The sequence below is a fragment of the Lampetra planeri genome, chromosome 25, assembly GCF_965212315.1.
Source record: "Lampetra planeri chromosome 25, kcLamPlan1.2.h2, whole genome shotgun sequence".
Lineage (NCBI taxonomy): Eukaryota > Metazoa > Chordata > Hyperoartia > Petromyzontiformes > Petromyzontidae > Lampetra > Lampetra planeri.
In genome coordinates this window covers 11,611,937-11,635,075 of record NC_136131.1, presented here as the reverse complement: position 1 = coordinate 11,635,075, position 23,139 = coordinate 11,611,937, and the positions used below count along the sequence as shown (strand labels likewise).

General features: G+C 45.5%; 2 protein-coding genes across 3 annotated transcripts in view; one reads left to right on the top strand and one right to left on the bottom strand.

Moving 5' to 3' along the window:
• The window catches only part of LOC144727463 (kielin/chordin-like protein), a 16,222-nt gene extending 8,457 nt beyond the window's left edge, over nucleotides 1-7,765 (top strand). For both annotated transcript variants that reach the window (XM_078606317.1, XM_078606316.1), the window contains exons 5-6: nucleotides 1,275-1,528; nucleotides 2,873-7,765. In XM_078606317.1, coding sequence (XP_078462443.1) covers nucleotides 1,275-1,528; nucleotides 2,873-3,058 — 440 coding nt within the window. In that variant the 3' untranslated portion in view covers nucleotides 3,059-7,765. The remainder of the gene's footprint in view (nucleotides 1-1,274; nucleotides 1,529-2,872) is intronic.
• Nucleotides 6,263-23,139, bottom strand: SARS2 (seryl-tRNA synthetase 2, mitochondrial). Its single transcript, XM_078606315.1, has 16 exons — nucleotides 22,780-23,139; nucleotides 21,023-21,118; nucleotides 20,742-20,771; nucleotides 19,365-19,505; nucleotides 18,323-18,377; nucleotides 18,031-18,094; nucleotides 17,374-17,479; nucleotides 16,481-16,528; nucleotides 15,247-15,355; nucleotides 14,781-14,826; nucleotides 14,262-14,349; nucleotides 12,638-12,750; nucleotides 11,781-11,874; nucleotides 10,850-10,942; nucleotides 10,604-10,669; nucleotides 6,263-8,700 (listed from the first exon to the last, which is right to left on the bottom strand). The coding sequence occupies exons 1-16, from the start codon at nucleotides 23,122-23,124 to the stop codon at nucleotides 8,575-8,577; spliced, it is 1,620 nt and encodes a 539-aa protein (XP_078462441.1). The 5' UTR covers nucleotides 23,125-23,139; the 3' UTR covers nucleotides 6,263-8,574.

Here is a 23,139-nt window from a genome sequence, read left to right as displayed (position 1 = left end):
GGTCGCCACGACGTGTCACCCTGAGCTGTGGTCAGCTTTAAATGAGTCTAAGGTCAGGTGTTTGTAAACCTGAAAAAACTATAGATTTAGGTGCCAACTCCGCTGTTGTTTATTCCCTGCTTTCAAGGCATTGCATTGGCAAGAAACGATTGCAATCCTAGCAGTATTTTTCTGTTTTTGCTAACGGGGAGAATTTTAATAGAGCACCAAATTTTTTTTTATGTTGCGGCTTTGGGTAAGGGCTCCCCAAGCCACCATCACCTATCTCGACCCTGCAAACATAGTGTGCATCGTAATAAAATATAAGTTCACGAAAAAACAGCTGTGACAACACCGATATAATTAAATGTAAGAAAAAAAATCATTATGAATTTCATCACACCACATATTATGATGCAATTAAAAGCTCTGTTTTCCCAATGTAATTGAATGTACACACTCAGTTGCCAAGGCACTGCAGCGCTGGCAAATCTTCACTTGTGAAAAGTCATTACACATTTGGAAAGCAGTTGACAGGACCGAAGCGAACACTCCCTTGGGATACAAATGTTTAGGAGCATACCCGCCCAGTATTAAGAAGAGTTGAGCTGGTGGTTTAAACCTCAGTATGGGTTGTTGGGAGGATATCTTGACAGCGATAGGGCACCCTGCCACGCTTTTTCACTAATCTACGTGAGATGTCCAAGGGGATGATGGGACCCCGCACACGAGGCTCAACTGGCAGCGTAGGTTGCAGTGCAATTAACACTGCGGCATACTCTCCGATGTGTTTTTATGGGCTTGCCGCGTTGTTGATGGGCAGGATATTCCGACTGTTCGCTCGCTCCACACGCTGGGAGCTGCTCCAGGAACTGAATTCCTACGCGTAACAATTCATACTCTTAGTTTTTTCGGTAAAGTCACGTAGGTAAAAAATTTAAATAAAATTAATAAAAATAAAATCGTAACAATTCAGTTCCCGAAGAAGCTCCCAGCACGAGAGCGATTGACATCATCCCGAACGCACGGCACAATCATCCCGAACGCACACACGAGAGAGAGAGTTATACCGCCACAACCGATGCAACAGTGTGGTTATGACCAGGGCTTGATTTCTCGTGGAATATTTTCTAGCCAGGGCCCTCTGCCAACTCCTTTCACTACCCCCCGTTTCTAGCTTGGGGGGGAATTATTTCCGCAGCTCGACTCCCAAAAGCAGCTGGGGCTGAAATGAATCTCCAAGAATATAACCCTCACCCCACCTTCCTCCCCCCCCCCTGCATTGTCCGTGGCAGAGGCCGAGCAAAACCACATCCCAGAAGCGAGGCGCAAGGGGGCTGCTGCTGCCGCTGCCGCTGCCCTGGGCGATGGCTCCGTCTCTGCGGGCGGCTCACGTGACGGTCCAGCCGCCTCCAGCGGCGGTGGCGGCGTGGCCGGCGGAGTCGCCTGGGGGCTGGCCGTGTCCGCCGTCTCGTCGGCCGCCCTCGCCGTCCTCCTCTACCTCAACCGCAAGAACCGCTGGCTCAACCTGCCCTGCTCCCTGGCCAAGGTGAAACGCGCGGCCACGAAATACGAGCGTTGGGGGGGGGGGGTCAGAAATGCCACGCGGTACTCAAGTGCTCGTGGCACGGCGGCGTTTGTCCGGGAAGCCCCAAGTGTCGTCGTGACGGTGGCTTCAACCTGAGCTGCGCTACGAGACGGCGCCACGAGTAAAATGGTTGTCCCCTTCCCCCTCCACCACTCTCACCTCCGATTAGCACGGTTGGCTACGTACGGTGCGAAAGAAGTTCAACACGCACGACATACGTACCTAGGCGGCACGCATGGAGTGTCATGTCATTGCCTTGGCCGAAAAGGCTTTCTCAGTTACTGCCGGTGCTTTGCCAGCACATTTTGGGCATCCCTGTTGGTCAATTTGCCTAGATAGACGGACAGAGCTCATGACCTGAGTTGTAAAGCGATTATCAACATTATAATGCAGCAGCATCATAAAACTGACTTTCATTCCCTGTCACGGCTACTTGAGTGGGGAGTGGTCTCCAAATCGGATCTTGGGCGGCTCTGCGAGTGGTGAAACCGGACACATTTTACTACCTCCATGCCTACAATCCATAAAGGACATTTTGTACAATTTTTGCTGTACTGCATCGATGAGCCGCAGCCTGTTTTTGTGTGTGGAGTGCTCTTGCCTACAAGGAAACCCACAAGGATGTTGCACGGGCCACTCTGCGAATGAGTCTCAGAGAAGTGAAAGCCAGCCCAGAGTTGGACTGCTTAAGGGCATGCTGCTGGAAAAAAAAAGTCGAGGAGACTCATGGGCAGATGGCCCACGTGTGATTTTATTTGGCTGTTAAACAAAGCTTTTATTTATTACTTCACCACAATCCACCAAGGTAGTGCATAATACATTTTGTGCCGTTTTGAGAAGCTATAGTTTTATGTCGTGTATATATGATCAATTATGTTAACTGGGGAATGCATTTGTCTAAATGCATCTAATGCAATTGTTTCCTTTGAAAAGTTTCAATCATCCTTGCATTTTTACGTACATTTACAGACCTTTTATCAATGACCTGTTAGTCTCCCAGACTTTGCTGGTCAGCTTGGATTGAAGGTGGGGGAATAGTTGTTGGCAGCATTGACCAGTACAGGAAGATATTTTACTGAACTGGCCCCTGCTGACAATGCAGCAGCCCACATCACCTGTTTTAAGCACTGCGGTCACTCATCTACGCGCTATCCAGGCTCACACCTGCTTAGCTTCCGAGTTCTGACGAGGTCGTGCGTACTTGCACCATAAACCCTACTGAAAGCATACTCCTGGCTTACCGCTGCACCCAGACAACGATCAATTCGCTACCCGTGGCATTGACCTTTCCCCTTCTCCTCCCAGGAGGTTCAGGAGCAGTCGGTGTCTCTGGGCGCATGCTCCGGCGGCGGCGCCAAGGTGCAGGAGGGCGGCGCGCACGCGGCCACGGAGGCGCTGGCCGACGCACGCCCCAACAAGCGCTCGCCCAACGCTGTCGTCGCCTCGGCCAGCATCGTGCTGGAGAGCACCGAGACGATGGATCAGCCCTAGCTTCGCTGCGGAGAGAGCACGGCGCGTTGCGCACTCCGACACTCGCCCTGTCCACAGGAAGCGAGGTCTCCGATGTGTTTTTGTTGGTTGTTACCCAGGGCCGGCGCTAGGAAGCGTGCTGGGGGCTGGGGCACTGCACCACCAATCGTTACCGTTGGCCTTCCAGACAAGTTGATTCTCCTTAGCGGTGTATCTCTGTCATGCCCCCCCCCCCCAACACACACAACAGTACTACTGCCTCCCCCCTGTCTAAGGAGCTGGAGTCAGACGGGCCTGGCCGTACCGCGTGTTGTTCGGCATGGTGCCCGATGTGTCAGCTCCGTGAACCGGAAGACGAAGTTTCTGAATTCACTCATGCAACTGCAGCAATTGATAGAAAAAAATAGATTAATTGAGTTCCTGAAATGTACGTGATACACTTTCGCTGTGCTGCATTACCCGTGCCCCTGGGTGTTTGTGGAGAGATTTCTTACGTAGACTGTCATGCAACCCAGAAGCATTTGTGTAGTGTGCCAAACTCTGCTGATGAGTCTTGGAGACGTTGAAACCGGTTCCTGAATTCGGGAGCTTCTTCGGGATATAAATGCAGTTCATGAATTCCGTTTCTGTAGAAGCTCCCAGCACGTGGAGTGAAACATCAGGGGTCGTGACATAGATGCAGTGCAACACCAAGTACACATTGGAGAGTTATACAGGGCAGCTGTTAAAACCTACGCACGGAGGCTAACATTCACAGAAATGTTCAATTGTGCCATGAAAAAATAACTTGCAGTTGTAATGTTCTTTTTTTATATAAGACAAAATAAAATAAATGGACCAACATACAAAATAAAACCTTAAGCAAGAACTAAACCTAGTATATCACTGCATTCCGTAACGACTAACCACGTTTCATTTAGGCTACAACTTTACAAATGGGACAAGAAAAGGATAACAAATGAGACGATGAACACACCAGTCAAAAAATATAACAGATTCGTGAATGAAATCACAATTCATCGAATCGCCGAGGCACGATTCGTTACAACTAGTTACCCACGGCTCGCATTCTCAATCAAAATAAAAACAATCCCCATCGTTTAGAACAGACCCTGTGCTCTCCCCTCCTACCCTGACAGACGCGCCAGCTGCAACCAGCTTTGGGTGTTTAGCCAGATGAATTATCACAATAATTCGTGGCAATCATTCACGCTGCTGAAATTCAAACTTGGCGATCGATGTCAGGCTTGAGGGATGCTGTAAACAATACCGTTCCACCTGTTGGTGTCGGCAGATGACATTCTTTATGAGCAGATGTTAAAAAAACCCTAATGTTGTATTTAACGTCAATACATTGTAAAAAAAAATATCATCTGATAGGGCTTTTAGAACATTTCATGTTTACAAATTAGTCATTCCCCCTGATCCTATTGTCTCCACCATATGCTTGCCCTCCCAGGAAACGATCGACCATGCAATGTGTCCCATACTAATCTGGTACAAATTGTCCATTGGTGGTTGTTTTTTTTTATACACGAGGCAGAATATATTTAGGTATTAGGTCGAGTTTAAAACGCAGTTGTCTTTACCGTTGAGCAACCTAAAATGAAAAAAATAAGTCGCACGAGAATTTATGAGTTTTTTAAATTAATAAATGATGCCGTTTGTAGGCTACGTGAAATACTACCGATTTTTTTCCCTTCCCAGCAAATTGGTAGTGAGAAATTGGCAATAAAACTGTTAGCAATTGCAGTGGCCTTGGTGGTCAAACGCATCAACGGGCTATCGCACAAAATTGGTGGGCACCTGAAAGAAGCCATCGCAAGAAAAGCGACTTCCTCTCTCCCACGCCATCTGTCACGAGCGCCGCATTCAAGGAATGTCTCGCACGACAAAACGAGTCAGAGGGCCCACGACCGATTTGTCCTCTGAAGACTGCCGATAGTCAGAAAGTTATTCCAGGGTGATTGGTGCAAGTTTAATAGAACTGGCCGATAATATATAATTTTAAGGAAAAAGTTAAGATTCGGTGCGATTAAAAAACATGCAATTACAGAATGTCGGGTTAGCCATCCGCAAACTCAGCTTGCACTTGTAAAATTAGTAAGTTATAAACAAAAGCTGTAGTGTTAAAATGTAATATTTGTACTTACTCGACTTTTTAATGACATGTAAACGTCGGCATCTACAGCACACTTACATTTGTGAAAAGCCAAATTCCTAACAAGTACGAAATCACACGGACCCTTTTCTCTCGCCAAAGCCCCCACTCTCTTAACCATTAGAGCACTCGTCCCGATCTTAACCTCTAACCTTTAACCCTCTGACCACGATTGCCCCCGTATTGCATTTCGTGTTGAGAAAGCCATCACTGATTGACGAAAACACTTCCACGGATATGGTGATGACAGATGGAAGGTGGGGAAAAACATGCAGAAATGCATTAACGTTCAGCCCTTGCAAAAACAGGCGGGCAGAGGTGATGTTTATATTTATACCGGATCATAGCTTTCCACAGTAGGCTTGTGTTTGCATATATTGCTTCATCCCAACATGGAAAATACAGGGTTGTTTACAGAAAGGCACATCCGACGATAACTTGGAATGCTTTAGAAAAGGTTTCAGTTGTTTAGGAAGAACCCTATATTATGGATGATCTGGATAATTCTCTTGTTCTAATAACTGTAATGAAATCTCATCACAACGAATTACAACATTGCAGTATAAAAAGTCGCGTAGAGGCGAGCCATTACCATCAGATTAATCAATTTGTTCCATGCTTTAGGCTACAAATGATTGCCCTGCACATACCATTTGGGCCACGACTAAGATTGGGTCCCAAACCTTTTAAGTTCGGTGTTTAGACCGAGTATAAATTGAAACAAGGACAAACATGCAAGTGCATGCACCCAAACGGTCTACACACCGATGTCATGTCAACGTCATCGACGAGGGTGAATGCCCGACAGATGTTTTCCATCTTTCATGATCATGATCATCTCTCATGGCCTCCTGTTCCCTCCCAAATGTGACCTCAGGATTTGTCCCACATATGCCACATTCCTTCTCATCACTTCTCAGCGACTCTTGCTTGTCGCCTCTCTGTTAACGCCTCTTCATTCCTCCTGTCATACATGATTATGTGCACACCACACTACAATGTGCACTGTGTGCAGACACCAATTCGTCCACAACTTTCAAACACGTCGCACTCTACAGCAAATATAATTTTGTTGAAATAATTTAATCAGACGAGAGTCGAAGGTTAACAAATTAACAATTGTTTTTTTTACTATATTTGTACAATTCAAGAAGGAAGCTCCCCGATTCCACCCACGTTAAAAGTTTGCAATGACTCGACGAAAAGAAAAATGTATATTTGGCTTTTGCTTAAGAATGAAAACAAAACGTGAGGGTGTAAACGGGTTACTTACGAACACGTGACTGCATTTACCATTGGGTTGCTGCCAGGAATTAGAAGCCCTAAGTTATTACAAGGTCCTGGGTGTTTACACATTCGTGTTGTTCTCAACATAACCTTTACTAGAGAGTGCTGTCGGCAGTAGTGTGATGTGGGTGAGTGTAATTTATTTTCCGAGCGGTGGTGTTGTGTCTGCGGGAGGCTCTCCCAGGGGTTCAGTGTTGCGCAAGTAATTAAGGGAGGGGGGGTCATTCAAGGTCACAGACCGCTTCATCCACCCGGCACAAGCATTTTAATCTCGATCGTTCGTGCAACGGCTGTTCCAACCTAACTTTGGTATTCGAAGACACGACTCGAAAAACACTCGGTTCTTTACTTTGTAGGCAAGTACCTTGGTTGCGAGTTGAGCTCTCCGATACAACTTTGAAGCTTTGTCGACGAGAAAGACACTTTGAAAGTGACACGAAGGAGCATGCACGAGTGGTGTCGTGTCGCAGTGATGTCGACAGTGCTGGCATTGCAGAACGAGGCAGATTGCTCGCTAACAAATCTTCAAAATCGTGTCAGGTAGCACAACAGCCACCGCCTAAGGTGCGTACTAACAACAGCCACTTGGTTTGTTGTAGTTTCATTTGGAACATGGTGCCCAATATAGCAATATTTAGTCTCAAGTACAATGAAACGATACGTTCTATTAATTATCGAACGTGCTTCCGTGTCATCATTTGAGAAGCAGTGCGCAGGGCAGCTCTCAGATTGGTTTTCGCGATGTACCACGGTCTAGTTGGGTACAGTGCCTGACGTGTTTCTCTTCAGGAACTCAATATTTACGTCGCCAAACTGAAAACCCATCGAAGGGCTAGGCTGCAGGATTGACAAAACCTACACACTAGTACGGTTCACTGGACATTTATAATACGTTTTGTAGACTCTGGTATAAATACCTCTACTGTAACTAAAAGCCAAAGCTAAGCTGGAACGGAGGACAATTGGTACAAATAAAGGGGTGGGAACCCAACCAGAAGATGGGGAGGCAGGGTCACACATTTTCCGAGCCTCCGAGCGATATGAGTGCCACCCGACACTGCAAGGTCCCAAGCTGCTCCGACAAGGATCACTTGGTCTTTTATGTTTTTAGCAGACACGTGTTTATGTTGTAGCGTTTCTAGTAGGCGTCGTGTTTTTTGTGGTAGCCCCGACAGATGTAACATCCGAATAATCGTTGCATACGGAACGCACTTGCATCGTTGTAGGAAGGCTTTAAGCGTGTTCTTAATAAATTTACTTATCAATAAATCAAAGCACAATGTTGTCGTCTGTGCCTCTAGCTGAATAAAGTGGGGGAAATCTTGCCTGTTTTACTGCTGTAGTTAATTTATTATCTTAAATAATACATTTCTCATACGTTGAGATTAAAAAAAAAAAATTTCAGCCAAGTTCACTCTTTGTTGGCAGGAACATTCCTGCAGGGAAACACATCGGTAACGTTAGCACGGTGAACAAAACTCGCCGGGAAGGGCATTTCTATTAGAATTACTCCAGGGCCAGCGACATGTACCCTCGTGTAAGATCTTACCTCGGGCACCCCGGGTCCAATTTCTCCTGTATTTGTAGTGGGGCTTCTGGGCTCCTCTGGCCTGGGGGCCCTTGGTGCATTTCCGCCACCTGCACCACACTCTATAGCAGTTCTTCTTAACCTATACTGCAGACTTGCACCCCTTTCAGTTCTCAATCGTATTTTTTATGTTAATACATATAGGTTTGAAGAAACAACGTAGTTGTACTTACATGCCCGTGCTTAATTTGTGTTTTCATGATTTACCTTCCAAAAAAATCCAGCATGCCTCGCACCCCTAGGCGGGTGCGTGCACCCCCAGGTTAAGAACGACTGCTCTATAGCTACCCCACTGCCGTACCTAATGTCCACACCTGGTACAAAGCAACACAATGGTCCCGAATTCCCATGCTCGTGGCTCGGAGCTGGCGAATTCCGCATCGTCGCACCGTCGAGCTCGCTCGCACACGAGCTTTAAACGCCCCGGCACCTCCCCCCACCGGACGTCACTGTCGTGGTCTCGCTGGCTCCTGCCACCGGTGCGTGGCACTTGCAGGCGGCTCAGTCGTCCTTGGCCGGTCTCCTGCGGTTAGTGCCGATGTACTGCAGTGGGGTGCTCGCCGGCTTCCCGATCACCTCCGCCTCCAGTAGGGGCTGCAGCGCTGGCGGCACCCGGACGCGGCCGTCCTGTGGAGCGGAGCGGAGCGGTGAGATGCCGACGGCGGTGGGGGGGGGGGGTGGCAATTGATGGGGCCCGGCCGTTAACGGCGTTAAGCCGCTTGTTGCAGAGGTCCTCGGTGTGAATCCGGCAGGCCGTCCGTGGTTATCGCTGCCGATGGATTAACCGTAACGTTATGCATCGTCTGCATCACGAGTGGATGTTGTCGACTGTTGGACAAAGTGTGGTTCTAGGTAAAAATATAAAGTAGATTAATGTTCAATTCAGTAAGGGACAGCATTCAAATTCATTTTCAGCCAGAAGTGATTAAAAATATACACTCCTATGGTGGGGGCGAGTCTTTCTATAGGATAACCACTGGTGATGTTCCACGGCAGGTTCAGTTACTACTCGTCACCGATGTTGTGCATCATGGCTGGGAAATTGAACTGAGGTGGCCACGTTCGTGTGCACGAATCACTGTGCCACTACTCCCCAGAAACATATAGCTTTTGGGACTGCTAAGAGATGAAATTACATCTTACACACGCACACTCAAGCGTCCACACGGCGCACAAGCTATCTACGGAGACTGAAATAAATTTACATTGAAGCCTTTGACATCTTCGATCAAAGCTCATTTATATTGAATTCTACAAGTAATTTACTCGGGGATTACTTTTAACGCATGAATCATCCAGTGCATAATGCGTTAGTAAATAACCTAACACTACAAAAAAAAGCTCTATCAGCCATTCTCACACCATGACCAAACAAGAACAACAGTCCAGCTTTCAAGGTTAATCAGGCGGACAATACACACAAAACAAGCAGTGGCTAATCCACTCACAGATGGTGATGTTGTAACAAAGAACAGCTGTATTGGTCAGGTAAAAGTCAAGGGGTCCTCACGGAGAGTTTAACCGATGCCAAGGCACACTGCCGCTCCTGTTAAGTCAGCATCCAACCTTCAAGATCTGCGCTTATAGTGTCTCACCGCATAGATATAGCTTCCCCCTTGGTCTTATGTAGGTATGTTGAACTTCTTTCGCACAGTACGTAACCAACCGTGCTAATCGGGGGTGCAGGGAATTGGGAGGTCAATAACCTCTGGGTGCCTATTGCATTTCCGTCACAATCACCCACCCTCCTTCACCCTGCACACATACCACCCATCACCTCTATCTCCTTTTCCGTAACACCTGCAACACTTTCTCGCCACATTCCATTACAAATGTCCCAAGTTATTTACCCCATCCTTGCGTGAAATTCCCATCATCCTTTGCGTGTACTTGTACTCAATTTCCAGAAGCTTCTTCGCCAGTTGCTTTAATGTTAAACAACTAGCCTCTAAACTAATGCCCCGGAGGCTGAGGAATAGTTTGACAAGTGTTTGGCAAGAGCAGACTGAATGTCATTATGCCCAAGTATAGTCTAATGTGTATATTTTTCATGGCCTTAAATACTAATTTTGCCTTCATGTGTGTGGCAGGGTAGCTCATAGGTAAGATCGCCAAGTTCGTTATCATGAATACTGTTTTCAAATACAGTCAGCTGCCTGTGGTTAGACTGGGTTCAGTGAATTTATGGACTCGGGTTACCAAAGACTGCACATTAAAAACATTGCATTGAATTTGATTTTACACAAAATTTGGCTAATTTAAAATAAAAAGTAAAGATTGGACGAACATGAGCATAACATTTATCTCCGTTGTTGAGTGTGGGTGAGGAAGTGCCGCTCCTCCTAGTGCGGAAAAGACATCGGAGCTCAGCAGCAGTTCCGTGAGACTCCCTTCTGCGGGACGTTCTCTAAGAGTGGGCGATGGACTTGTCTGTGAGAGCTCGTCAATGATTATTCATCTCAGGACACGATGCCGATAGCACAATGGTGATAACCCTTCTCTTTTTAAAGGCAAACATTATAAATGTTACCTTCATTTGGTATGTCTCAAGGATAGCGATGAGTAATCGTGGCACTGCGCATGCCGTCCCGTTCACCTGCCAAAGGTAAAAAAACCAAAACAATAATTCACACTAAAAACCGGATATATTTTTTGTAATCACTTTGCAAAAATTCTCAAATGAGCAATAGAATCCACCGCATTAACAGTCAGATTAACAGTTGGTACTGGTGCATCAATAAACACGAGTGCAATGACAAAGGCATGTTTTGTTTACCGTGTGGGCATATTTAAGATTCCTTGACGAATCAAAGTACTTGATATGAAGTCTCCGACTCTGGTAGTCTGTGCAGTTGGAGGCACTTGATATCTGCAACAGCCAGAGGAAATATAATTATCAAATGAGCATACATTACCAACTAAATTAATCATAATTTGATTCTTATTTTTGTTGCTGTAATTTCCCCTGATTGTGCTGTTGGTGTCATGTCATGAGACACATAATCAATTCACGCCCACCTTTAAACTGAGAGTAATGATTGTAGGATGACAGTCAAACCAATATTTTCAATCTGCAGGGCTGGATTTTATCCAAATTAATGCAAAACCAAATTTAACGGAATGTTTTTATTTTGTGTATGTGCAGTCATTGATGCTTAGAACAGCAACTCACACTAAGACTTGAGAGCCCGGTTTAAACAAAGGTGGTTACCTGGATTTAAACCCAAGATCTCAGTGGTACTAGCTCAGCGTTGGCCTCTCAGTCACCCAGCCATCTCCCAGGAAATACATAATGAAGCTATGCAATATTTACGGGTGGTTCTTAGAAGGGTAGTTCATTACAACAGTACGGGAACACACGGGGGAACCTTGCTCCAATCCCTAAGGTAACCACACTATAGCGTCAAATTCAATTTGACAATACTATCTTCAGATTCTTTGGAAGTTATTCAATTATATTTTTGAAAGTGTAGCAAGTGTTGTGACACCCTCTGATGGAATACTGCTTATGTGAAAGATACGCAGGTGTAAGGATCCACCACTTTAGGGAACTGCACACACATGACTGTTTAGGTGTGAACTCATTACGTACTCTTTATATAGTCTCAAAATATGAACAGTTTGTACTCTACACACATCACTGTTGTCACTTTAGAGGCCCATTGTTTTTACATTTGTTACATCTTCTGTTGGGAGACTCCACAAACCTCGCCAAACTTTTCACGGCCTGGCATCCAGGCCTCAATGTCGTATTTACGGTAAGCGGGAAGGCCCAACTCCTCTGTCGGCATATCCAAAACCCTGAAACGAACCAACAAGGACACTCATGCAGCAAACGTCGTTGAAATCAAACTGAGTGAAGGTGGCCGGGGTGGCTCAATGCTGAGAGCGCTTCCGAAGCACGACTCAAAAACCCCCGAGTTCAACTGTGGGCAGCTATCGGTGACAATTCTCTAGTTTAGCAAATTGATGTTTTAAGACCAGTTAAACAGTGCCTGGACAAAAACAAAAATGCCAGATATTATAATTCATATTTTCATTAATTTACCTAAGTTGGAGCTATGAATGAAACATGTACTTTAAGCGATATATGATAAACACTTTTTCTAGGCCATGTAAAATGTGTCTCCTGAGTGTGGATACAATAAAAGATGCCACTTGAATTGGCTCTAGGATCACTCCTCCTTGCCAATAGCACAGCATGGTGTCATTATACGCAGACAGTGCGAGGCACACCTTAGCTATGTAAACATTCATTAGGGAGTTGGCCAAACATCTCTGAACAATTTGTTTTATATATATAAATCCACGTGACCACAGGGAGAACATGCAAACTCCAAATATACAGGATCGAACCCACGACCTCCTGTATACCAGGCGAGGTAGTCAACATCTCCTAGCCACTGCGAGATAGGACCACAGCGCTTTGGCAATTGCTGTCCTAAAACCGTGCACACTACAAATTATAAGACGTTTTAAGTTGCAGTTTGCATAACAAATATTATTTAATATTTATGCTAAACACGATCACACGACGATCAGCCCTTGCCACAAGCGGCCTCACTTGTAGTGCAGGCCCAGGTCAGAGTAGATCTCCTTCTGGATGGAGAGGAACTCATCTAGGAGAGCATTGCTTTCGTTTCCACTTTCGGCAGCCGTCACCCCGAACATCTCCACCTGCAGACACACGCCACCCGGCAGGTTCACAGGGAAGTCCAACAAGACACCAGCAGTTCGCAGTGCGGTGTGTTGCTTGATTTACACCGGGGGTGACGGAGTTTATGTGCAACCCCTTCCTGTGAATCTACTGCTAGATGAGGGTCTCCCAATGCTCTGTGGGTCTTGGGGGATATTTGATTTTAATTTACTACTCAACAAAGGTGTGAAGCGTCGATATGGAAGCACAGAATTATAGAAAACAATGGATGTTGCTGCATTGCCATCTGCTGCCCAACGCATATCCCATAGCAACCAATAATAAAGAACCTGCTGTGCATGGTGGTCATGCATCCAAGCACTCTGCACACTCCATCCGGCCTAACTTCCGAAATCTGATGAGGTTGGGCATACATGTTTGGTGATTTGGTCATAGTCGTCACTAAAAAGACGACTGCAAAACAAAAATGCGTTTTTGCCAAGCTCGGCTTTCTAAATTTAAAGAAGCAGAATGCTGAACTGTGCAGGCTAGGAGAGGGTTAGCGTGTTAGTTTAACACATAGCCTCACATAAATATTAATAATAAAGATTTTAAGTTAGATCGGGTAAATATAAACGTGTTCAAACCCATCATCAATTCTGGCAAATCGTCTGATGAAGCTGGTTGTCATCACCAGTGAAACGTCATACTCAAATTGTAAATGTTGTGCGTTTACTCTCCAACACACAAGCGGTGGGCTCAACTCGTAACTAAATGGCACGTTTTGTTTACGTGACAAACCTTACTAATTGGCTGTCTCGGGTGGTGGGTTAACGAAACATGTATGTATACGCGCTCTAACCCAAAAGCCTTTATTATGAATTGTCAGTGGGCTGCACTGAAACTCAGGCACGCCTTCATCAGGTGTGCAGATAGGGAGAGGGTTCGTGTGTTAGTTGGTGGATCGTTAGCGTTGTCAGTGGGCTGCAATGAAACTCGGGCACGCCTTCATCAGGTGTGCAGATAGGGAGAGGGTTCGTGTGTTAGTTGGTGGATCGTTAGCGTTGTCAGTGGGCTGCAATGAAACTCGGGCACGCCTTCATCAGGTGTGCAGATAGGGAGAGGGTTCGTGTGTTAGTTGGTGGATCGTTAGCGTTGTCAGTGGGCTGCAATGAAACTCGGGCACGCCTTCATCAGGTGTGCAGATAGGGAGAGGGTTCGTGTGTTAGTTGGTGGATCGTTAGCGTTGTCAGTGGGCTGCAATGAAACTCGGGCACGCCTTCATCAGGTGTGCAGATAGGGAGAGGGTTCGTGTGTTAGTTGGTGGATCGTTAGCGTTGTCAGTGGGCTGCAATGAAACTCGGGCACGCCTTCATCAGGTGTGCAGATAGGGAGAGGGTTCGTGTGTTAGTTGGTGGATCGTTAGCGTTGTCAGTGGGCTGCAATGAAACTCGGGCACGCCTTCATCAGGTGTGCAGATAGGGAGAGGGTTCGTGTGTTAGTTGGTGGATCGTTAGCGTTGTCAGTGGGCTGCAATGAAACTCGGGCACACCTTGGTAAAGTGATGCACGCGGTAGAGGCCCCACGTCTCCTTGCCAGTCTCTGTCTCGGCTCTGTAGCACGTGCTGCGGCAAACTATCCTGCAGAAGGAGCAGCGTCCACACAACCACCACGTCATGAAATATCCAGCCTTCCAAACCCCACGCAGACAAAGGTGTTCCCGTAAAATGCATTGCCAAGGTGGAGCACTTAAAGCAGGACGACCGTGCAGCGATGTCACGGATAAACAGGAAAGTAGAATGCAGTCTAAATGTATGTTTAACATTAGATTTGAAGCTTTCGTGACTGCAAGGATTCATACTCTTAGGTTTTTTCGGTAAAGTCTCGTAGGTAAAAAGAAATAATCCAAAAATAAATAATAAAAATAGTAGAAAAAATAATATAAGTAAAATAATTATTTTAATTCTATTATTATTTCTATTATTCATTATTTGATTATTTATTTTTACCTACGTGACTTTACAGAAAAAACCTAAGAGTATGTTTAATATGTCAAGGAAGGAATATCCACCTCAAGGGCAGGTCCTTCAATTCCACTGCATGATCCATGAAGTAACCTGCAAGAGGCAGAAAATGACACAGGAGAACCGAACTACACTTGCTTAACAAAACACACTCTCACGCGTTTACATCACCATCACACCACGTCTCTCAAGGGGATAACGGCCGGTGGTCAAAACTAGCGGTGGAGTGGCAGCCAAAGGATGAAACACGCTCGATGGAGCGCTGAAATAAGTGTGTGTGCAGGTGCTCGATATAGTTACATGACGGGACTGTGATGAATGGTGATGGGTTGGAGAGGCCTAAATCTGCCAGTGGATTATGTCACAGCTGACGATGATGATAGGGACATGGGTTAAGAGCTAAACTGATCCCACACTTGAAACCCTCTGATTGTGAACCGTGTGCTCTAACCACATTGCCAACTGGAAAAATGTATTTAGAATATGGCTTAGGGATAGTTCTGGAAGCCTCACCGGCGATGCCAACCTCGGAGGTACCGGCCAGGTTAAGGTCCTTGAATTTGGCAGGGTCCAGCGAGTAAAGCTGAGACGTCTTGGCACTGGGACACATTCCACAGCCTTCCTAGGGGTGACACGTGGAGAGAAGAGACCCATGCAATATGACAAGGCACACCAGTGCTATTATAGCAAGCATCCATGGGATTTAAGCAAAACAGGGACATGCATTTACGTTCCGTGCGTACTTCTTAATTGTAGTGCTAAAAGGTAGGTAAAGCTGCAGCTCTGCAATGTCTTGCTCATGCCACTGCTGGTAGAAGGGCCTCCACTCGAGAACGCTCCGGACAGCCGCTCTGGAGGGTACTTTTGGCCTACTCTTTCACGGTGGCTCGACTTCTTGGAAGAGGGAGAAGTGGTCACGTGTTATCCCACCACACGCAATCTGACAATTGACTGTGGTGTTCCCAGTTATACTGCTGGGTGGACAGAATCTTCAAGAAGACTGAAGAAATTTTCAACACTTTTTTAACTGCCATGCTGGGAGATCGAACCGGCGACCTTTGGATTTCAAATCCAGCTCGATGACTTCAATCAATCTTTATTTTACGTGCCAATATCGCCCTCAATAAAGCAGGCATCAGTGCACATTATAGCGGAACGGGAACGGTACAGAGGGCACGGAGCAACAGGAATGAGAAAAGAAACTCGTCACGGCGTCAGCGACTAACACCGACTGAGCAGGCTAAATTGCAACCATGCGCAAGGAATCACTTAAGAAAGCTCAGTAGAAAATAAAAATAATGAACCTGAAAGAGACAGTTTTTTACTTAACATTTGAGATTTTATGGAAAGGCAAGTCTGAATAGGTGTGTATTTCACAAAATGGGTGTGTGACCTATACATACCACGACAACATCCCATATTTGTCATGGAATGTGGTTTCATTCGAATACCTCTGTTAAAAGGTTGTATGAACAGCACCTAGTTGTGTAAAATTCCTTATAACTAAGCTTGCGAGAGCAGATACAAGCAAAAATATAACGAAGATTTCTAAATCATGAGATCGATTCAATTTGATTACAATTATTTGTTAAGCCCTATGTGGTTTCATTTCAATTTCACGGTAGCTTGGCAGTGATGTTTTTGAGGACTATTACACCAAGGAATTGCAGATCATCAAAAACACATTTGTTGTTCAGTATGATGTAACTAATTATTTGTCCGTAACCACGTAAATGTTCCGACTTACAAAAACAACGCCTTTGAGCATGTCGGGCACGGACATGGCGACGAAACCCTGAAATACACACACACATTCATACACGAGAGACATTAGTAAAACAACATGCTCATGATTTTGCCATTCATTGAAAATCTAGTGTTCATACGTTCGTAATAAAATAAGGCATTACAAATAGAATTCAAGGATTTATCAAGAGATAAAGTCAGGTGCAGGTTGCGGGCAGGTAGTAATATAGAACGTAAACAAAAAATAATAATAGAATACTGTGTTTGATTCATTTGTACAGAGGCTTAAGATGCAGATGCATTTAGATTCACAATGAATCTAGGCCAAACTCAGAAGAACTCTTACCCAACTTCCATCGTCACATCCAAGCCGAGCCACCCGTACCCTCAAGGTGGCTTTCCACTGGCTACTTTGTGAGCTGCGCCAGAACCAAACTGTGATGCGTTGTCCTCACAAGACATTTGAATCTGGCTCTGGTCCTGACAGAGCCAGGGGAAGGAATGATGACGCTTTTAGTGTGCGTGACATCAATCAGTCCAATGTGAGGACACCGCGTCATCTACTTCAGTCTCGACATGTTCATCGCGTGGAGTGACTCAGGTTCTGTGGTAGAAAAATAAAGTGGCGCTTCCCGAGCAGCTGCATCGAGCTCGCTTGCCATTGCCGTGGGCACTGCTCAGTTGTACAGAGCAAAAGTAGCGTCTCTTTTTCTTCTGAGGTGTGCCTAAACTCCGTGTGAAAATCTAAACGAGGTATGGTTTCGTTGTTACGCTCGAGATTTCCTGTAAAGATTCGCTTCGGGGTTAGAGTTGGTAGCTCCAAACAAGGTGAACGGGCAAGTGTAAGCACTCCACGCGATGGGCATCCAGCAAGTACCCTCACAGCATCCTCACCCGTCGCTTGAGCTTCTTGAGGGCAAAGTGGGCGAGCGCGTGTTCCAGCTCCGCGCCCGCGCCTCGCAGATAATACGAGCGATGCCCCGACACGTGTGACAGGTGCCTGCGTCAGAGGCGGGAGGGGACGCGCCGGGAGGGGGGACGTCAAGGCAGGGGGGAAGTGGGGTGAGTGGAGGGTGGAGAATGACGATTTTGTTTCAATGTGAAGAGTGATCAGAGATGGCTGGCGTGTTTGCTGGATGTTGGGCACGTGAAAATGCACCCCCCGAAACCCAGGGGTCAGCAACCTGCGGCTCCGGAGCCGCGTATGGCTTTTTAAGGACTGCTTCGTGACATTATTTATTTAGGACCACCGCCTCTTGTATCCACATGCATTGTAGCTCTAGAAATATTTAGGTTTTTTTACCGAATTAAAAAAAATGTCTCTTCTTGTTATTTTGGGTGTCGATCCCTGCCCCGACCTCCTGTCTGTGGTGAATGAATCGATTCCACACTGCATACCAAATGGACACATCAGGTGGTCATGGACAAAATTTGTGTGGAGATTGCTAACATTGCTAACACAGCTATGTATGGCAATGTGAGTATTTGCTTCAGATAAACACAAATACTAAACAATATCATGCCCTCGGAGTAACCCTTCCCAGTACTTACTTCTGTCGTATTATGTCCAACTTCTCCCCGATGTCTAAATGTACACGTGGTTTAAAATCAAATTCTGCAACAACAAAGATATTTCAATAGCCAGTAGTCTTACTATATTTAAAATACAACATACTGAAATACATAATTTATAAATATGCCCATTTTACATTTATATACATAGATTGTTTAATCAGTCGCTGATCTATGACTGATGAAATGCCGTGCCTAGCTTTGATGGGTAATGTGTTATTAGTTTACGAATGAAAGCTGTCTCGAAGGAATTAACTTTTAATAATTTTACCTGGCTTTTGGCCTACAGTTTCCAGCACCCTGGCTTGGCTCTCATCACCAACGGGCTGTCATAGAAACAAAAATAAATCAACAGTCCCAGTGCACCTGTCTCCAGCCCCAGTGAAATAGACCAAATGCGCAATGAGAATTACAACTGTGGTTGCATGTTTTGCAGCCTCATCATTTTGTATACATCAGCAAAAATAATGTGTGTGTGTGTATATACATGGAGAGGAATAGCAAACACAGGCTTACTCAAAAGACACAATGCAAGGTGCAGCCCTGCAATGTCTTGCTCAGGCCACTGCTTGTGGAAGGGCCTTCAAGAGAGTTCCACTAGCAGGCAGTGTAGTCTATCCTTCCATAATGGCTAGTTCTCTTGGACGAGGTGAGAGTAACCACACGTTATCCCACAACACATGACGTACGCATCGGCTAACTGTATATATCAGCTAATTATAGTTCACTTCCTCGACTAGTTAATGAAATATTCTTTGGGTCTTACAGTAAAAAAAAGAAAAATTAAAATAAACAGAAAACTACAAATGAAATATCACAATCGTGGGTGAAGATCTGATCGACAAATTGATTACTTTTCTACCACTGTGAAGCATAAATGAACACTATAGATGCTGCAGGGTTTGGCTGCTTATAGTGCAACTACTTAGAGCTCCAGTAGCTTCCACCTCCAGTTGCTGAGCACAGGCCCAAACACCCAGAAAGCCGAGCGTCCAGCATAAAACAGCGCGATGTAAGTTGTAATATATGAGAGTTAATACATTCCTTCAATTGAACAAGGCTTTAAGAAGTTGGGCAAACAGATGATGGGTGGGAATTCCAAAGCAGAGCAATGCAAGGAAAAAAGCAGAAAAAAAAGTGGTTTGACCAGCAATGATGTGACCGAGTTAGTGAGTGGGTGGGTGGGTGAATACGCTTGTGGGTGCGTGAGCGAGTAAATGAATGAGTGAATGTATTTGGTGTGATCTGCGGTATGGTGGCTGAACAGTCTGAGACTAAAATGTCAGTCGGCAGCGAGGCAAACGGAGACATACCACGCTGGGGTGCGTGCGGTTGGGCAACTGCAGAGCTTTGAGGTAGAATTTCTCATCCAGCTCAGTCATCCGGTCGTAAAGGACGTTGAGTTTCACACGGATCTCCCGACCTTCTGTGCGTAGGCGCTGGTAGTCTGGGATCTGAAAAAGGAGAACAAATCAATAACTTCCGTTTATTTCCCGTCATTGCCAATGCGTATGGATGCAAAGCACAATGATTTCTGCATTGTTTGCTGAATTATGATTAATAATTTTCGTGTTAAAATGACGGCAGAGATGTCTATGACAAAATCACCCAGAATAAACGTACTATCTCGTCAAATCTCAGAAGCTAGGGGGGGGATTTTGAGCCTGTTAAGTATTTGGATGGGCCATTACCATGACCAACAGGTTGTCAAAGATGCCTGCGCAGCTGTGCTAGGCTGCAAGCAACAAAGACATTGCAGAAAAAGCCGCTGTTGTACTGTGCTTTAATATTCTCACGTCTACGCACCCCAGCCCTCATCCACCCGCACCAGCGAGTGCGGTAACGTATGGCTACATAAAGCCAATAACCATCGTGGCGTGGAGAGGCCTTCATCCAGCAGTGGACTGACAGAGCCTTCATGTACACCATGAAACGATGAAAACAATTTGGTCGATACAAACTTAAAACACTTTTCTGTTTGACAACTTGAACAGGAAACTACCTTAAACTGACATCCATTTGCCTTCCGGGAACAATAACGAGCCCGACAGCCCTATCAAGCATGACATGAGCCTGAAAAGCAAAAAAGGTCTTTGGTTCCAAAAGTAAGAAGCCATAGCAGTGTTTTAATAAAGACGGTATATTTTGATGCTGCAACTCTGTATTCCAGACGTAGATGTTGGTATATGGCACAATGAGGTGCAAAGCTAAACAACAAGTCGAAGTAAACCGTCTTTAAAAGCCTTCGACATTAATGCTAGGGGGTACAGTTTATGCCCTTGTGATTCAATTATATTCTTTGTGATTTAAGGGTCACGATTCAACTCAAGAGTCAAGTCGTTTTTGTAACATGACATACAATTTACATAAATCGAAGAACAGGGATTGTTACACATACAATTAAATGCGCATATCATGAGCTTAATAATCGATCTGAATCAATGAAATAATGCATCATTACACCCCTTGCAGTTGGTGTTAAAACTGCTCATGCTAAAAATACTAAACTACCGTCTACAAGAATACACACCCAATGAAACTCTGTTATACTCACAATACCCGACATGTTAGTTGCAATGTACATGTTCATACGGTTATGAAAATGTAGCACTGTATTGCACAATGGAAGAAATGTTTCAGTAACGTACACTAAATGTAATGACAATGAAGCCACTTTACTAAACACTTACCGAAGGGACGGAAGATCTCTCATTGTTTTCCTGCAAAAACAATAAAACATTAACGCTGAAAATTCTACTTTAAAAAACAATACAAATGATTGTAAACGGAAACATGTATATTTATGTTATACGTATCATTATGTCCACAAAGCAATATAATCCTGAATGCCCTTCAAATATGGTACTAGAGTACATTCAAAACGCAAATTGCCACATACTGTCTTTAAACCTGGAACAGGGAGGCACAATATCACTGGAAGCAGTGAGCCTAACTGTCATATTCGACTCACCACAATGTGTTTGATTTGCGAAGCGACCAGAGACTTTTCATCCTCCAGCAATGCCACTTGAGCTTTCACGTCCTCCAATTGCTTCCATGTCGAAATCTGTAACGTCCCCGCATGAGAAAAACAACCGACGTTCCATTTCTCGACTCCCACCAAACTGCTCCCAGCACAAAAAACATCAACGTTTAATGCGTCCCAATTCGTGGCGAAGTTACACTGATTAGGCTCCATGAGAATACAAATACAGCATTGGTTTTGTATTCTTTGGTTTTCGGTAAAGTCACGTAGATAGAAAAATAATAAAAATTAAATAAAAAAAAACTAATGTAGCCTGGTTCTAAATCGGTGTGTACTGGCAGTCTATAATCTAGACTGTAGCCTGGTTATTAAGCTGAGTGAGTGTACTGGCAGTCTATAATGTAGACTGTAGCCTGGTTCGAACCTGAATAAAATAAAAATAGCAGTCACGAAAGCTGTAAGTCATTGGTCTTGTGTCAGGCAGAGCGGGTGGAAAAGTGTCAGCGGATGGGGAGGTGCTGCCCTCTGCTGCATGGGACAGATGTCACGAAGAGTTGAAGGGATCTCAAGAGGAAAGCGAATGTGAAAAATACTTTCGCAGCAGTGCCCTCATAGTAAATGTTACACTTGCCTCTCTACGAGATGTGGTTTATTAATCTCAAGGCAAGACACCGACGGTAAAATTCGGTATAAATTGAGAGAAAATAATCCAGACACCACTCATGCTTCGATTTAAAGCTTTCGTGACTGCAGGGGATCATCTTCTTGGTTCTTTGGGTAAAGTCACGTAGAATGGAGATAATAAAATAATAAAAATAAGATTTTCTTTAATTGTTTTATTTTCATTATTTTATTATCTCCATTCTACGTGACTTTACCGAAAGAACCAAGACCACTCATGTTCTTCACATCCTGTCAGCAGCTCCTCCACAATCGCCTATGCTTCCTGATCCACGCCTGGCTGCTGTTCATGTAACATTGCATTGTGATCGCATTCCAATGCAATGTGATGCATGCCATGCCATGTCCCCGTGGCCCTTGGGCTGCCCGACGTTCCGCTCAACACGACTCTGACTCGCTGTTTCCTGTCTCTACTCCGCTGCTGTCGACCGTTTTGTATTCTAAATAGTAGCCAGATTGATGTCAGCTTAATGGTTTTCCTGTTCCAAGTTGTCAAACAGAAAAGTGCCTCCACTCTCGTCATCACTTCTCTGCCCGTGTCTCCTCTCGTCTTTTAATGCATTATATTGGGAGTCGTATCATGGCAAAACTCAAAACATTTTGTTAATCACACCGCCTTGTGAAGGCAATAAGCGACGCTTTGGGCCATGGGCTTTCTTCGTCGCACCAGATGCGGTGTTGAACTTCTTTCGCACCGTACGTAGCCAAACGTGGGAATCGGTGCGGGGGAAATAACAAACTAAACACAACAATCAGTTGGAAAGTAATTCGTTTTCTATTTCAAACTCGGGAGATGTAGCTCATGATGTGACACGAAGAGCCATTGCTGAAACACCGTGTATTGTTTCCCCGTGTGTTTTAGCTCGTGCTATGAAGGGCCATTGACCGAAACGTCGCATACAGTATTATAAATGTATCCTGTTAAGTTTAGATCCTGTTAAGGTCACGGTGTGATTGACGAATCCGTTGAGTCTTGTTATTTGTGCACCGCTGCCAACGCATCACCACCACCAAATCATCCGTTTCGCATGGCAATCCACAGGCGTCTGTCTGTCTCTCACGATGTCCTGCACGTCCCGTGCCGCCAGCTCGCCCTTGCGCGCCTCCACGTCGCTCGCCCACGCCTCGCCGTGGCTGCACACGTGCGCCATGTCCAGCTCCGGCTTCTCCGAGTAGCCGTCTCTCACGTGGCTGTACAAGCTGCTGATAGCGCTGCTGCTGCTGCGGTAGCACCCGCGGCGGATCCTGCCCGTCGTCGTGGCCGGGAGACGCAGCGAGGAGGAGGAGAAGGCGAGACGGCCACACAGCGAAGGCGAAAGCCGCAGCACCAAGGGCGCCGCCATTGGGGCGACTCTCACCCGGAAGTGGTGGCGGGCACAAGGCGGCCGATTTGGCAGCAGCCTCATTCACCAACGCCGCTG